General features: G+C 40.6%; 1 protein-coding gene across 2 annotated transcripts; it reads right to left on the bottom strand.

Moving 5' to 3' along the window:
• Nucleotides 1–2,609: 2,609 nt before the first annotated feature.
• HNRNPU (heterogeneous nuclear ribonucleoprotein U) lies at nt 2,610–16,105 on the bottom strand. 2 transcript variants are annotated; one of them, XM_033196846.1, is made up of 14 exons: nt 15,043–15,894; nt 13,971–14,082; nt 13,810–13,883; nt 11,665–11,804; nt 10,625–10,724; nt 10,082–10,194; nt 9,369–9,632; nt 8,964–9,083; nt 8,096–8,224; nt 7,827–7,995; nt 7,254–7,508; nt 6,777–6,961; nt 6,329–6,400; nt 2,610–5,857 (listed from the first exon to the last, which is right to left on the bottom strand). In XM_033196846.1, exons 1-14 carry the CDS (start codon nt 15,674–15,676, stop codon nt 5,804–5,806), a joined length of 2,421 nt encoding a protein of 806 aa, XP_033052737.1. In that variant the 5' UTR covers nt 15,677–15,894; the 3' UTR covers nt 2,610–5,803. The 2 variants fall into 2 exon arrangements, with proteins under 2 accessions (XP_033052737.1, XP_033052736.1); XM_033196845.1 differs by having other exon boundaries at nt 4,746–5,857; nt 14,986–16,105.
• Nucleotides 16,106–16,882: the final 777 nt, after the last annotated feature.

Raw genomic sequence — 16,882 nt, 5'->3', positions numbered from 1 at the left:
ATACACACTTCACCTCAGATATGCAAGAGAAAACACCCTTTTTTTTCTGTTATAGAGACTCTGTCCATCTGGTTACCAATTACTCTCTTCCCCCATCTTTTAAAAATAGAGCCCTATTTAAAGTGATTCTGGAAGCCTAACGTAACTACGACATGTACAAGCAGCAATTAATTTGGAATACCTATTGGAATCACTGGAACATTTAGTTGGGCCCTTTAACTCTTCCACACAGCACATTCACATGGACAGACTAAGGAAAAGGAGATGAAATGTAAATCAGCACATTTGTTTGCTTTACTTTTCAAGAAAAAAAAAAAAGTTACGTTGGAATCTTTTTTCTTGTACTTGACCATGACTGTCCCAATTTTTAACTACATACAACTGAGATACAGGATACAAGTTGCCTCAAAAAACTCCTTTTGTTAGTTGACATTTAAATAAGCCAGTAACTTTTTAGGTATTAATGTTGTCTCACCTCCATATATGCTTTAACTTTTGTAGCATTAATGTCACACTTATAAACTGGTGTCTATACTAGCCACATCTATTCTTGGTGTTTTAAAAAATTTTTTTAAATGTCTCAGCTGACACCAATTTGTGGCAATGCTTTAAGTGTTTGCAACATATATTTTACTAGACATAACTCGACTTCCTGTAAAGTTCAGAATGGAACTGTTAACTAGCAGGAAGAACACGCCACAATGGTGCAGCACTTCTGTCAGATGCTAGCTCTCCAGCCTGTAATATCTGCATTATCTTTCAATAATGTAGACAGACTGGACATGCTCATGAGTAACTATGTCACTGGCACAGTAGGGTGACCATAACGGTGCAAAAAAACCCTGAATCTCTATAGAAGACATTTCTCTAGAGACTAACCTACACTGGCATCTACTTCACACTTCCAACTACAGTATATACCTTTTTATGCCCAGGATTCAGCTTTAAAAGCAAAGCACCTGCTCAAGACACAAGTATATGCTGAATCCTGGCATGAAAAAGAAAGTATTCCTTATCAATAATTAGGTAACTACAAACTGACAACATGGTTACGATCCCTGTCCTAATAACTTGCCTAACCAAGTAGTGATTACTGATGTCCTGGCCCATCTTCAACATGTTTGCCTAACACTAAGTTTACAAGCAACACATTCTACTACACAGGTGTTATATTTTCTGAGTAATTCTAGGTTAACATTATGAATATAACCCATCTGCCTATTTCCAATCTACTATCCCTTAAACTATTATTAAAGATTACTGGGGCAACTAACGAAAATTATTTCAATCATTTATATTTTTAGTCAATTGGTTAGGATGTGAAAGCATAGTCCTACTCAATAATGTAAGCATATCATCAATTTCCCACCTAACCTCCTCCCTGAGACTGTGCTATTTCTGCATGACTTGAGATTGACATAAGTGTGACGCCAAATAAACTAGCACACATATTAAGCTAAACATAATGAAAACTAAGTATTAAGATGAATTGTTTCTGTTCAATTTCAAAAACATAGACTCTTGGTGACCCCTGGTTTTTCACCTACTCCAACACACTGAAGGGATACATACTACGTTAGTAGTATAGCTCACTTCCAAATTCTCAAGGGCTTATTCTAATTAAGTTTCATAACAAAGGTTAATAAGACAAAGGTCACTCCAACATGAGTTAGCTGGACAAAGTACTTTTAATGCTTATTTTACAAATATGTACCTGTAGTGCTAATCCTAGGCAAAGAAAACAGGATGATTCAAGAGCAGCCTATGTAACTACCAACTCAAGCACTAATACTAGCTAGACCACCTTCATGCTTTAAAATTTAAAGTTACGGAGTAGCAGTGGCCCCCCCACCAAAAAAAAAGCTTTCAGTAATAAAGGCACTGCAGCGTTAACTAAATTTTAGGGTAAATTTAGGCAATTAACAATTCGAAGAGACTTGTGGTTTATATAATTAGTAATCCAAATGACTGTTTTAGAGATCTCAGGTAGTTGATCAATTCTTGCTCAAAGCACTAATGTTCGGTCCCCTCATGGTTTATGCTGGGTATGAGTCCCAATGCATAGGAATTGTAACGTATTGTCAGGCCTTAACGTATGTATGTTGGCTTTTATTAACTATTACTAAAATGTTAAAACTTAAACCCAATTATTCACCAAACTGAATCCCTCAATCAGAGCTTCAGAATTAGGAATGAATGACAAAGTTTAGACTCCAATCATTTTAAGAATGTTAAGTGGGAAGAAATGGCTTTAGATGCAGCATTCTGTTCATCTTTCCAAGGGAACATCTCAAATGAGTATTCTGAAGCAGGATGAGAAGTAGATAAAATTCTCTGCTACAAGTTCCATCCACTTTTTTTTTTAAGAGACCAGGTCTCACTATGTTGCCCAAGATGGTCTCCAACTCCTGAGCTCAAGTGATCCTCCCGTCTTGGCCTCCCAAAGTGCTAGGACTGCAGGCGTGAGCCACCACACCCAGCCAAGTTCCATCCACTTTTGAAAACAAGACATTTTATATTTATGTATAGGAAGAGAATTATGGAAACACTTTGTAAAACATCCATTTATTATATCCAATGCTAGACACTACCACTTGGGCTCTAAAAGATATGTTTATGCCTCTCTCACTGTTTATTCTAGTTTTTTAAAAACCAAATATACAAGGTCTACAATTATTTATATCCAAGATGTCTACACCACTGCCTAAGAAGCTATTAAAATATTTTTATTTGTGCAATGGAACCCATTATTTACATGGTCCTAGAATAAAAAGTCAATTTATATTGTGAATAAATTTATCAAAAAACATGTCGTTCAATTCCCACAAATGAGACATTTTAAATACAGAATACACTCTATTCATGAATATAAAATCCCCAGGTCAAAGTCCCTTAATATACTATTATGGTTGTTTCCTAGAATAATTTCATAACTTTTTCAAAGAAAATTCCTTTAAACTTTAATACCTTGTTGCTAGTGCTCAGAACATCTAGGTTCAATCTTTATTTTTATAGACAGGATCTGTCCTAGGCAAATGAGGGCTTGTTTTTATAAATTTAAGTTTCCTCTTGTCATTTCAGTGTCAAATCGATTTGACTCAATTTCATGATTTCATCTTGCTCAAGGCCGTAAACTGGTCAAAGCCAGAGCCCTTCAAAGGATGTGTGAGTATACAAGGGAAAACTTTCCATATAATTTTATTTACATCATTTCTATCTCACAGCAGTCTAAGTTTAGTTTTCTTTTCTCAAATTCTCTGCTTTTTGTACTACTGCAGCTGACCAATCCAAAGCCAGTTTTCACTCAGCATGCTATTCTATTTTCGAATATAACCTAAGTGAAAGCACCCCTCAAATCAACAGCAATCTCACAGTGAGTTTCCTTTGGGTAGTTACGATTTGTCCAGAACTACATCCTTTTCGGTTGTTCAGATTTTTGCTTGCCATTAGGGAGGCATGGGAAGGATGAGCAATAAATGGGGTTTCTCATTCCTATCTTATTTCTTAACTTACCTAATTTTCTCCCTGTTGCTTGCTATTTGGTACGCTCCCTTCTCTGAATCCCTTAAACACTAAGGTTATTTCTTCCATACAAGTGTAGACAATTCTATTAATTTCAGTCTTGACTAAAAATTTTAACGTTTTTCTGGGTTCCATTTTTAACTACACTCTCTCCCCAAATTCTCTGGGCTAAACAGGAATGATAGTCTACCTAGTGTTACTTGACCATTACTTTCCCACTGCAATTATAAAATGAATTCCTTAATAAGCAATTTTTAACAAGAGGGTATATCCAAGACTTTTTAAAGGCACAAAGGACAACTTTAGGACACAACGCTGATTAGCATCGAAACCTGAAACTGTTCCTCTAGGTAAGCCTATGCAATCGTAATAATGTATACTGAAGAGTAGCTCAGGCCAGTGGTTCTTAGCATTACTTACTAGAAAAGGTACAAATCCATGACACTATCTTCAACTGTTAAATATCCTATGTTAACTAAGGATTAGCCTTTGTTCCAAAAATGTCTCAACTGAACCTACACCATCACTTAAAACTCCACCTTACAGCAAGAAAATTCCTTAGCAGTATGAATTCATATTTAAGATCTGATTTTAGGGCTAAAACAAAATTCTAAGCAATCAGAAATATAGCAAACCTAAACTTACCAAAAGCAACCTAAAAACACCAAGGAAACACTAGACTGAAGTCAAATTTTAGTTCTACAGTTTGACTCCTGATTCCTCACTTCACATGGGTGAAGGGAAGATTAAAAGTGTTCTGTGCAAACCCAATATAATTACAATTAGGGGATCTAATGTTATTACAGAGCTACAGTCAAGTTAGCAGTGTTGTGTAGTAGTGACATCAATGACTGGCTTGCATGATGGCTTCTAAAAGCATCTGTTCCCAGAGTTTCATGTATCATATATATGTATATAAAATAATCAGTTGAGGACAGCATTAGCATTCTGTAAAGATGATAAACTCAGTGTTAACTTCTCCCAGCCAGTACCTTTTCCCCTCATTAAATATGTTAAAAGTTGTCTGGTGGGGAGGGGAAGGGAAGAATTCAACTTTACTTCATAATTATGTATCAATTGTCAGTATACATTTAAGTTTTTAAAACCTAAATGTTCTATGCAAAGTAAATAAGCTGTCCAGAAAGCACACACTTAAAATTTCTCCTCTTGGGAGTTATATAAAGGGATTTTGAACCTTGATGGCGAGAATCCCAAAACAAGAGTAAAATGAATTCTTTTTATTGCAAACAAACGTCTAAATTAATTTCTCCACCCACTTTCTTTAGAAAGAAAAAGAAATCAGCAGGCTAAGGAGATACCCATTCAAGAACTGACATGATTAAAAATTAAGATATAAATGGGTGACTCACAATTTCATTAGCTTACAAAGATGGTGGAGTTAACTACTACAAGCACACTAGTTATACAGTATTTTGTGGGAGAAGGGCATACAGACATGGCTAACTTCATATAGATCCCATTAGACAACTGGATTTACAACAAGTTTTTTTAATAAGAAATGGGCAAAGCCAGCTTTCTTTTCAGAATCAAAATGCAGAACAAATGGAAAAATTATGGTATTTAACCTTCACAAGTTTGAGCCTCCACAAATAATGCAACCAAGGTTTACATTTTTAACAGCCCTTCTACATACACTCCATCTTCTCTATCTTAGTTCCAAGTTTTGGTTTTCAATCCCAATTATACCAATTCCATTGTTATTTAAGAAAAATCCTTCCCAGTTATTGTCAGAAACTACGATTTAGCTTACCCCCTCCACTACCCAGCAAACTAGAGAGGATGGAGTGTACTATGAGCAGTACAGAGTCTTAATGCAATTCATGAGGACCACTTAGTCCTTACATGAATCCGGTTGCTAACATTTCTATTATATTGTGACAATGACTCCCGACTGTTATTCTCTGTGAGAAATGGGGGGAGTAAATTCTTAATAAAAGACACCAGGTACAAAGCAACATTTTACTTCTGTTGTGATAAAAAAAAAAAAGTCACATTTTACAGATAAAATGTAGAACCCTGAAATACTGACACATTCTCTTATCGTGCACAATGCTGAGGTTCTCTTACGATTCACTTTTAAACTGCAATTAAAAATGTACAAAAAAGAAAAGAAAAAAAATCAACCCACAAAGCTTCTAAAAAAGGAACCCGCAGGCACTTCCTCTTGTGGAATGTTTAAAAAGTTAGCCTACTAAAGAAAACAGTCGACTTCTTGTGAAGGTTTTGGAGAAATATGTATCAGTTCGTTTTATTTGGGTATTCAATAATATCCTTGGTGATAATGCTGACTCCATGGCTTCTGACCCCAGAATTGCTGTAAGAGAAAATTTTGTTTTTAAAGAAAAAACATCAATAAGCCACTCAAACTGTTTTTAGGAAATGACAATGAATCTAATTCAGAGTAATTTGCTGGAAACAAATTTATACCTGTCATACCTCTGATTTCTACCAAACCAGATTTAGTTTTAATATCCCATAATTATCAATACACATTACAAAACGAAACACATCATGAATTTGTTAGTTTACACAATTAAAGCTAACAGTAAAAAGAACTGTATATATTAAATAATATTACTTCATTTAAAAAATTAACTTATAGCAATCTTCAACCTATTTTGCCTTCAAAAGGTAGATTATGGCTACTACTGCAACACAATTCACACTTTACCCTATTAACACTTATAAACACTTCAATCCCTGGACAGGATCTTTTTCAAGACTGATAAATCTTAGGAACTCAAAATACAATTAATGTACATAAACCACATAAGAAATTACTTACACCCTGCTGCCACTGGTTGTAGCCCTGAGATTGATTTTTGTAGCCACGATTGTTTCCTCGTCCTCTGAAGTTCTACAAAAAGGAAATAGATCTAAGAGCTCTGAGCCCAATCGCTTGTTAGGTTTGCGGGGGTGGGAGAGAGGAGCAGAAATGGACAGGTTGCTAGCCCCTAATCTTAGGGGACAATACACAAATTCTGGATACCCTCTGCTGGTTTCTTAGTTTTAATTTTTTACTCATTATGAGAAACGTATCTGACTTGTTAATTAGTACACCTGAAAAAACTCAAAAATAAGTAGACTCATGTCACCATTACTAGTTCAATTTTCCTTATGTCAATGTCTATCATGTTCCTTATGGACTACTAAACACCCCAACATAAAGCTCACAACTTTCCAGATTAAGCTATACAGGTATCATCATGCTTCCAGGGATCTTTAATCATTACCTGGTTGTAGTTCCCTCTGTTGGGCATTCCACCTCTGTTGTAGTTCCCTCTGTTTGAATAACTACCACGGCCAGGAAAAACAGGGGCACGAGGGTATGGATAGCCGATTCCACCACTTCCACCGCCGCCGCCACCTCTCTGTGGCATGTTGCCCCTCCTATTATATCCGCCACGATTCCCAGGGGCTAAAAAACAAGAGATGTTTTCGTTTCATTGCATTGTACCCTACTTATACAGAAGACTCAGGATTCCTCTAGATTGTTCCTTTTTCTCCAAAAATAATTGTTTAAAGACAAAAGTAATGTTTAATTCTAACCATTAACAACATAACCTAGGTGTATTTACTGTCAAATTCCATGAATACTAGTTACTGTGACAGCATACCATTAATGAGGAAGAAACTTCAGCTCTATCCAAACTATAAAATTATCATGTTTCAATCCTGAACTAAATACAGAACACTCAAAATTAACTTGCCTCCTCCTCTGAAATTTCCACCACGCATATTGAATCCTCCACGTCCTCTATGGCCACCACCTCTGTTAAACTGGTTCTTGCCACTCTTATTTTTATTGCTTTTCTTGGAGCCAGTGTTCTGTTTCTTTTCTGGTGGAAGAGCCTTTTTGCTTTCTTCCTTATACTGCTCCAGAAGTTTCTGGGCTTCTTCCTTCTGAAGCTCCACATAGGTTATCTCATCAAAGCACTCGGCTACCTCCGGGAGGGTGAAGTTTCCTGCAGGAAACAAAGTCGTATTATTAACTTAGAAACCCACCACAAATCCCCACAATCCTAAAGCTAACGAATTATTGAGGTTTAGTCACATATTTTACTAAACATAAACAGAAATAGACCAAACACATATGCATATTTAACAAGTGCAACTGTAATTCCTGAAGCAGTATTGCTGGAAAAAATGTTAACTTTTCCGAGGAGTAAGTCCTAATAGATTTAACAAAGTTACACAAGCAGTATATGTATAAAAAAAATTTTTTTAATAAAAATAAAAAAAAGATTTAACACACTTAACAGAATTAAATTAAAATTCCATGCCTTTCATTTTGAGGACCGCATGTTCTGGTAGGTCTTTCCCCTCCACTTCTGCTTTCTTCTGTGTTCTTTGCTTATAGTCTTCATCTTTTGGGCAAACTACAACAGCTTTTCGCTGGAAGCCTGCGAACAGGCACATTTTTCTCCTCTGGGCAGCAGCAGACACATTTGTCTTTAAAAAAAGAAGTTTATGTTTACAACCCTAAATGTTAATTCTACACCAACCAATCTATCTAAATTATCAGTTAATATTTTTCATCTTCAAAGCATACCTGATCCAGAATAAAATTTCGCTTCTTTCGGGCAGCAATCTCAATAAATTTCCCAAGACACTGTGGGGCTCTCTGCAACAGTGTGTTCAGTTTTCCAGTATCTGCCATTTGCTTCTTAAAACCTGCCACCTATATTCAAAAGTTAAAATTTCCCCTTGAACTTCTGAATTTTAATAAGTTATGCTTTTTAAAATTTAACTCTCATCTATATGTAAAGCAGGCAACATTTTATAATTTAAGCATTACCTTTGTCCATTATTGTTACAAAAACAGGATCACTTAAACTATGTAACAAGATCCTACTTCCTGCACTTAATTCTTTTTAGCTCTAGAAACACTAGCAGCTCCTGTGCTCAAAAACACAGGAGCCTAGCCACTGGAAGGCAGTTTACCCTCACAGAGTTTACTTAAAGAACCAACTTAATCTTGCCTTCCCTCCCACCTTCTTAAGATATTAACAAGATGGATAGAGACAAAGGCAAAAGGTTTACCTAAAATACCTCCTGGTCTATCATTTTTCTTTTTTTTTTTTCTGAGATAGAGTCTTGCTCTGTCGCCCAGATTACAGTACAATGGAACGATCTCGACTCACTGCAACCTCTATCTCCCAGGTTCAAGTAATTATCCCTGCCTCAGTCTCCCGAGCAGCTGGGATTACAGGTGCCCACTACCACGCTTGGCTAATTTTTTTATTTTCAGTAGAAATGGGCCTTTGCCATGTTGGCCAGGCGGGTCTCAAACTCCTGACCTCAGGTGATCCATCCACCTCAGCCTCCCAAAATGCTGAGAATACAGGCGTGAACCACCGTGCCCAGCCTCTCCTCGTCTATTTTAAACACTGAGATCAGGCCCTAAACATTTTACTTACCATCATTTTATCCATAATAGTATTTGTGCCAAGAATGTTGTATTTCCCTGGATTTTCTGCTGCATGCTTAGTAACCCAGGTAGTTTTTCCAGCTCCTGGCAAGCCAATCATCATCACAACCTAGTGAAAATAAAGAAATGTCATTAGACACCACCTAATAATTCTTTAAATATTGTTCTTTTAAGGCCAATTTAAATATGTAAGTCTTCATAGCCCTTATACTAAGGGACAAAAATTTGTTTATGGAAAGAGTAACAGTCAACATAAGGGGGAAACACAGTTACTTAAGAGAAATATGTACAGCACAAAGTAAACAGACTAATCATCTACCTCTTCTAAATGTCATTTTGTGCCAGGCAAACAATATTCAAATGCCAGTTAAAAAAAAAAAAAAAAATCACTTACTTCACAATCTTTCTTCTCTTCAGGCCCCTTTGGTCCTCTAACTCGATCCTCTAAGGGGACATTCTGGATAAAAGTATACTCTTCAGGTATTGGAAAATATGGCTTTTCCTTCTGACCAAAATTAAATTCAACTGCACAGTTGTGGCAGAGAACATGCGGGAAGAGTGGCCGTCCAGCAAGAACTTCCTTACTGATTTTGAAGGCAATGCCAAGATCTTGTCCATTCTTAGCATAGGAGAGTTCCACCTCATCACTTTCAAAGTTCTGTTAAACAGAAAAAAATTCAACAGTTATCTGCTTCCTATGAACTATCTAAAAAACTAATAATTAAAATTAGGAGCAAAGCTTATCCTGTGGGAGCTACAGGTTGAACTATTAAGTGGCCTCTAAGGGCTACACAGTTAAGAAATCTGATGGTTACAAACAATGAAGCACGTATCTCCAGAACCAGAAACAATACTGACCTAGAAGCTAGACTAAATTTTCTAGGTCAATTTCATCTTCATTGTTTTTAGTAAAAATAAAATTAGTGAGTTCCTCAAAAATGTCCTGTATTTTCCCAATTCAACTGCTGAATAAGTCTTTATACTAACCCAGGGACTGGTGTATTTATGTTGCTCCTATTGAAGATTGACCTCAATAAAGCTTCTTAAAAGTTCCTAGATATAGCTACTAATTTGTCATTTATACATAGAAAGTTAGCTTTAACTTACAGCAAAACATGTAATCACATCATTTTCATCAAACTTTTCTCCATAATCTTCAGTCTCACAGTTGCATGTTTTTATTCCTTTTAGAGAATACCCGTAAGAAAATTCTTCTTCACCTAAGAAAGTAATTAACCTTCGTGAAGTATAGTTTTAAAATAGTCCAAAGACTCATCTATTTCACTACTTAAAATGTAGGCTACGAGAATGAGCATATAACCTAATCACCTATCACTGACACTGTTACTTTTCTACCTCTGTACCAGAATTGATGAAAGTTAGGAGGGATATATATACTCAGAGACCAAATTAGTTGACAATTTGCATATCATGGGTAAGATTTTATTTCAACCATAAACTTCTAATAAAGGAACAAAAACTAAAATGTAGCCTGTGCCTACTATGTGCTAATATTACTTGTCTGAAGTATTAACAGAATAGATAAAAACAGACAAAAGGCTTAGAATGCCCTCTAGTCTGGTTAAAAAATAAGGATATCAGACCCTCCTAAACATTCATGAGCCCACATCAGTCAAAAAGAATCTTTACCAAGTAACATTCCACTTGTAGTTAATGACCAGCCAATACGAACTTCATGTATGTCAATATCTTTTGTATATAAATGCCTTACTGGGATCTTCTCTGTAACCTGAAAGTCGAATCATTAAATAATTAAAATCATAAACCAAGGAGGTAACCCCTTAACTCTGGCTTATTTCATAGGGTCATGAGCGAATCTTCCTCTAGCTATAAATACAAAGACATGGCACACTCTAGATCACTCCTAATATTTGTAAGAACTTTCAACTGATGTGCTTATTAACTTGAAATTTAAAGAGTTAAATACTTATTTGACCCATATTTAAAAGAATAGTTAATATTTTTACAGTTCATGTTGTCTTTAACTTAAAGCCAATTAAAGGATACATTTAATGTTTGTCTCACCAACAAAACCTGTAATCTAACCAAATTTTATTTTTAACTCTTTGGTGGCCCTTTCAAATGCTTGATAAAAATGAAGTACCCTAAATAAAAAGTTGCCTAGCTCTGCATGTCAAATTCTAACATAACAAACTTGATTAACTGTCACAACAAAATGAAGGTTCCAGGTTCCTCTTTTAATTTACAGGAAGCTTCAAAAATAAGTACCTCTGATAACTTAGCAGTATGAAGCACCTGTAATTCCAGCATTCTGGGAGGCTCAGGCAGGCAGATCACTTGAGCTTAGCAGTTCAAGACCAGCCTGGGCAACATGGTGAGACCCTGGCACTATTTTAAAAAGAAAAGATAAAAAAAAAGGCTGGGCGCGGTGGCTCAAGCCTGTAATCCCAGCACTTTGGGAGGCCGAGGCGGGTGCATCACCTGAGGTCAGGAGCCCCGTCTCTATTAAAAATACAAAAATTAGCCAGGTGTGGTGGCACGTGCCTGTAGTCCCAGATACTTGTGAGGCTGAGGCAAGGAGAATCGCTTGAACCCAGGATGGGGAGGTTGCAGTTGAGCCTAGGTCGCACCACAGCAATCCAGCCTAGGGGACAGAGTGAGACTCTGTCCCCCAAAAACAAACAAAAACATCATAAAATTGCATTTACCTTCATCTCAAAACACACTTTGCCTTTTGACACACCATAAGATGCTCTTCCTCCAGCCCAAAGAAAAGCAAAACTCTCCATTGTAAGGGAAGAAGCACTGAGACGATCTCTTGATATTTTAAAATGTAGATCACAATTATCTGTAATTATATCAAATACTGTGTTACTTTTGACATCCAATGTAAACTTATCTGCTATGTAGACAAAACTTGGTTATTTACTTTTTGCATGTACTTAACGCTGCACAACTTTTCTCCACATCATGCTGTTGTTCCAATTTTCAGTTTAAAGCCCCACTCCCACCAAGTCACTCCTGTTAAATTATGTACTGAAAAGTAAACTGCCTCTGAAACTAATACCAAGGTTTAACATGTATATTTTAAGTATTTAAAATAATCAAGACAATGTGACATTAATACATACCTGCTCTGCTCTTTACCTTGATTTAGAGGCAAGCAGTAGAGGATAGCAGGAAATCAAAGTGAAGCATGCCAGAACCAGGTAGATTTACCAGTGCCACATTAAAACTGAAGGGAGGCCACGACCAAATTATTTTAAAATAGGAGTATGAGCTGCTGTTGATCCTGCACCAGGGCTCTAGCTCCTAAATTCTTTTTCTAAAACTTGTGAAGAAGACAGCCTAAATCTATGAAGTACAAACCTGGCCGTCTAATGCTGTTAATAGTGCAGCATTTTAGGTCCTCTTTACCCAGGACTGCCTGTTCAACAATTAGGGATTAACTGCTTCCCGGATTATCCAAATCCAAAATGTCTTTAACCTAGCTACCTATGGGTCACTGGCTCATTAACATGCACCTTCTCAGACTTCTCACTTCAACAGCTAAAGTCAAGCTGGAATTCGATTTTTTTTTTTTTACTGATCAGAGAAAAATAAATCTAGAGTCTGGAATTTTTCTTAAAATTAGAATTTACTGTAATCAACAGAATTTAATTCAACAGATTGTTTGAATTCAACATTGTACTTATATTGACATATTCCTATCTGATTTGCTAAAAAATCTAACAATTACATTACCTGCATGAGTCACCACTTCACTACCTTGCCAATTGCTAGCAACTTTTTCTTTACACAACCCAGAATTTCACATAAAACTTTCAAATCAACTAACTCCTTTTTCTCCTGCAGTTTTTTATTTTAAAAAGGCTCAGACGACTATCTCAACCTTCTGTAAAGGACATTCCAGTAAGAAAGAGTTTTACATTTACACTCTTACAAATCTGAATAAAACCAAATTGTACAAGAACACATGAGAAGCTAAGCTTCAATGCCTTCCATCTAACAGAGCAGGCTGACACCACAGCTGATACTTTCAAACAGGTATTTCTATTCTTTGGTCTATTTATCACACCCAGGGTTGTGAATTCTGATCACTAAACCAACTCCTTTTTTTTTTATAACAACAACAAAAAAAATGCAAGTCTGACAGTCAAAGCCCACTTAGAGGTTTGCAATACTTTCTCATACTCAATTGCAACCCAACTGGGTGAAGTAGCAGTATTTACAGTGCTGCACTGCCATTGATACCATTCGCTGCTGAAGAAAGCTAGTGGCCCAGTGATAGCCCACTGCTGCTGCCTCAGGTCTTTGGAAGAAATCAACTTATGTTTAAAGCAGCAGCTACTGAACTGGAATTGAGAACAAAAGAGCAGTTATTGAAAAAGTAGTATTACAATCTTTTAGAATAGGGAATATACTTGTGTGCTAATGGGAGAAGTCATTAGTAAATATTTAACTAGCCCAAATAGCTCACTTAATATAATTCCACAAAAAAATGAATTACTTTATTGTAGAAGCCTGTAAGGCTAAATTATAGGTAGTGTTACAAGTTTCCGTTAGCTAGTCAGAAACTGGCATTAATTTTACATTTCCTAAGAACGAGAACTTTCAAGTCATAAAAATATGAAACTCCTAGAGCCTGTAAACTAATCCATTTGATACAACTGATGCCGTGCTAAATATTAAACTACTAGGTACTGAATATAAACCATTATCTCTTCCTGCTTTTAAAAAAAACTAACCCAACTTTTGCTGCACTTAAGCATTAAGTTTTCTAACATTTTGGAAGCAAAAAAAAAAAAAACCATCACCGCATTTCATAATTGGGGAGAAACAGCTTCACTTACAAGTATCAAGACAAACCACTGTGTCATCGAAGTGTTCATCTTCTTCTTCAACAGGTGGCTGAGGAGATTTGGCTCTGAAAGACAGAATTGTCTCCTGATACAGCTTTCCGATCAACGAAGGAATAAGGGATGACAAGTAAAACTAGGTGAGCATCCTATACCTGCTATACTTGTTCTCTTCAATGTACTCAAAATATCCACGGCCATGATCTTCTCGTGGTCTTTTAACACCCCTCTTTTTATCTCCGCCTTTCTGTTCTGTTTTGCCGTCCCCTAAAACACACAAGACCCCCATAAGAGGCCAAGCCGCTAAACAACAACAAAAAAGCGCTTTTCCGTTCCGAGAAGCAAAGCAGCTCGACTTTATCCTGCTTTTTAACTGAGGTTTTAACCGAGGACTCAAATGTGAACTGGAAGAACAATCAGCTACGAATTGGATTGGCGCTAGTGACGCAGTCTAAAGACGTTACTCATTTTGCCAGTCTCCTCGATGATTCGAGAAACCCAAAGAAAAACTGCGCGGCCCAGGCCCGAAGCCCACGTGTATCCCGACCCGAGCGCAGGAGGGGGAGGGGCCGAGCCCGGCGCGGCGGCGCTCCCCTCCCCCGCGGGCCCGCGCTCCCCGCGGCCGCATTGTACTGATCTTCCGCCCCCCGCCCCGCCCGGCTCCTCCCGCAGGAAGTGACGTCACGCCGAGCCCCTGCGCTCCTTGCACAATACAGCGGCGAGGAGCCGCCAAAGCGCGCCCGCCCCGGGACCTGGGGCCTCTCCCCTCCCCCCGAGACATGTGCCCGCACCGCGCGCACGCAGCGCGACGGCGCCACCGCGGGCCGACCGGGCTCCCTCCCGCCGCCCGCCCGCGGCTCCTCCCCCTCCAGCGGCAGCTGCAGCTCCCCCCTGCTCTCGAGCCACATAATGGAGGCGCTGCCACCGCCGTCACACACACACACACACACACACACACACACACACACGCGCGCGCGCGCGCACACGCCCCGAGCCCGAGGCCTCTCGGCTAATCTGGGATTCCCCGCGCCCCCTCCCCCACCCGCCACCCTCACTGCGGCCCCCGCCCGCCCGGGGCTCCCTCCCCCTGCGGGGCTCCGGCAGGCCTGGGGCACGGTCCCCACCCCGCGCGGGCCTCCCGCCGCGCGCAACGTACAACGCAGCACTCACCCGCCGCCGGAGCCCCGGGGCGACCGCCGCCTCCGCCGCCTTCCGCCTTCTTCTTACCTCCCGCCTGCTGCTGGCCCTGCCTCGCCCCGGGCGGCGCCACCGTCACCGCGAACAGCGAGGTGGGGCCGCTGCTCTTCCCCGCGGCCTCCTTGGCGGCCCCGCGCTGCTGTGGGGTCTGTTGCTGCTGCGTCGCCGGCGGTTGAGGCTGCTGCTCCCCGTGCCCGTTCTCGTCGCCCGCGCCTTCCTCTTCGTCCCCGAGCTCATCTTCCCCTTCCTGGAAACCCTGATCGTCGCCGTTCTCGTCTTCCGAGGCGGCCTCCTCCTCCTCCATCGGGCCCGAGTCGGCCGCCCCCGCGGCCCCGTTCTCCTCTCCTAGCTCCATCTGGTCGCCGTCCAGGGCGGAGATTCCTTCCTCCTCCTCTTCCTCTTCCTCCTCCTCTTCATCGCCGCCGACCGCGGCCTCCTGCTCGAGGCCTGCTCCCGAGCGCCCGGCGGAATCCCCGCCCAGGTCTAGGCTGCCGTTCCCGGGCTCCATGGCGGGGCGGCCCCCGGCCTCCTCGTCGTCCAGCGCGGCCTGGAGTCGCTCCATGAGCTCGGCCTTGAGACCCTTGTCAGAAAGGCGTCGCTTCTTGAGCTCCTCTTTCAGCTCCGACACCTTCAGCTTTTTTACATTAACAGGCGAGGAACTCATGGTGAGGGCCCCGATTCACCGCTAGGCGCTGCCTCAAACTCGGCTCCGCTCACTCGGCCACTGGTGGCGGCTGCTGCGGCTGCTCCTCGGCCCGGGCGGCGGCTGCGGCTGCGGCTGGAGATGGGTTCGTGCTGCAGAGCGGATCCGCCTGGTGTCGAACGGCGCCAATTCCTTTCACCGAGTTCGCGAGGGAGACGCGGAGACTCGCCTGGCGCGAGCGAGCACGCAACGTCCTCTCGCAGGGGCGGCGCCGCGCACGTAATATAGGCGCCCCGCCCCCTGCGCTGACGGGAGCGCTGCGCAGGAGGAAAGCCGGAGCGCGCCCATGCTCGGCCCCGCCCATTACCGTACTTACCTCCCCGCCCCCACCCCGAACCCGGGCCGAGAGCGCGGCGCAGGCCGCGCAGTGCGCTTCCAATTGGGACTGAGCAAATGGAGGAAAAGGAAACCGCCTTTCAGTTAAACCGACTCACTGCACAATCTGTTGGCCTTTCTGGGTCCTTGGTGGCTATATTCGTTTGACTTTTCGCCTTCCCAGCCTGGAGGCTGCTTTATCCAAATGCTTTCTTCAGTCCTCAGCTTGGCATTTCAACCCGAATCCGCCTTTTCTTCCATCTTAGATCTGCCTTCTTATATGTTTCTCCAGCTTTTCGTTTAAAACTCCTTCAAATCGTATTTCAGTTTTGACTGGTGTAACACACATTGGCAGCTGTTACACACAGGGGCTCTTTTCCGCATAATACTGTATTTGATTTAATACGTGGAAGTCCTGCTTTGCGAATTGGATTTTAAGTTCGAGAAGGGCAAGGGCAGAGCCGTTCTTTTGTCTGTCCCATACCCCAGGTGCAGGGCCTGGGAAGCAGAGGCTTTGCTTACTACTCCATACTGCAAACCCTAGTTTACCAGCCTTTGCAGGGCGGCTATTCTCATGCTCTTAATAACCCTAAATAAACCTCAGAATTGCATTTCCAAGTTTTCTGTACCTACCACAAAGACGGACCTCCAGTAAGGCTTGTTCTGCCCACTTTAGGACCTGGTCATCGGCCATGAAGTCTCAGTAGTTAACCATGAGGGTGAGACCCAGCTAGGTCGTTGATTATAGGCCCACTTGATTCTCTTGCTATTCCTGTAGAAATACTCTTGACCAAATCATTCTGAAACTTAAAGTTCATGAAAAATCAAGGGCAGTGATTTTGTTAAAAAAAA

The sequence above is a fragment of the Trachypithecus francoisi genome, unplaced genomic scaffold, assembly GCF_009764315.1.
Source record: "Trachypithecus francoisi isolate TF-2019V2 unplaced genomic scaffold, Tfra_2.0 Lachesis_group5, whole genome shotgun sequence".
Classification (NCBI taxonomy): domain Eukaryota; kingdom Metazoa; phylum Chordata; class Mammalia; order Primates; family Cercopithecidae; genus Trachypithecus; species Trachypithecus francoisi.
Note: the sequence above shows the minus strand (reverse complement) of the source record. Positions and strands in the feature narration are given on the sequence as shown.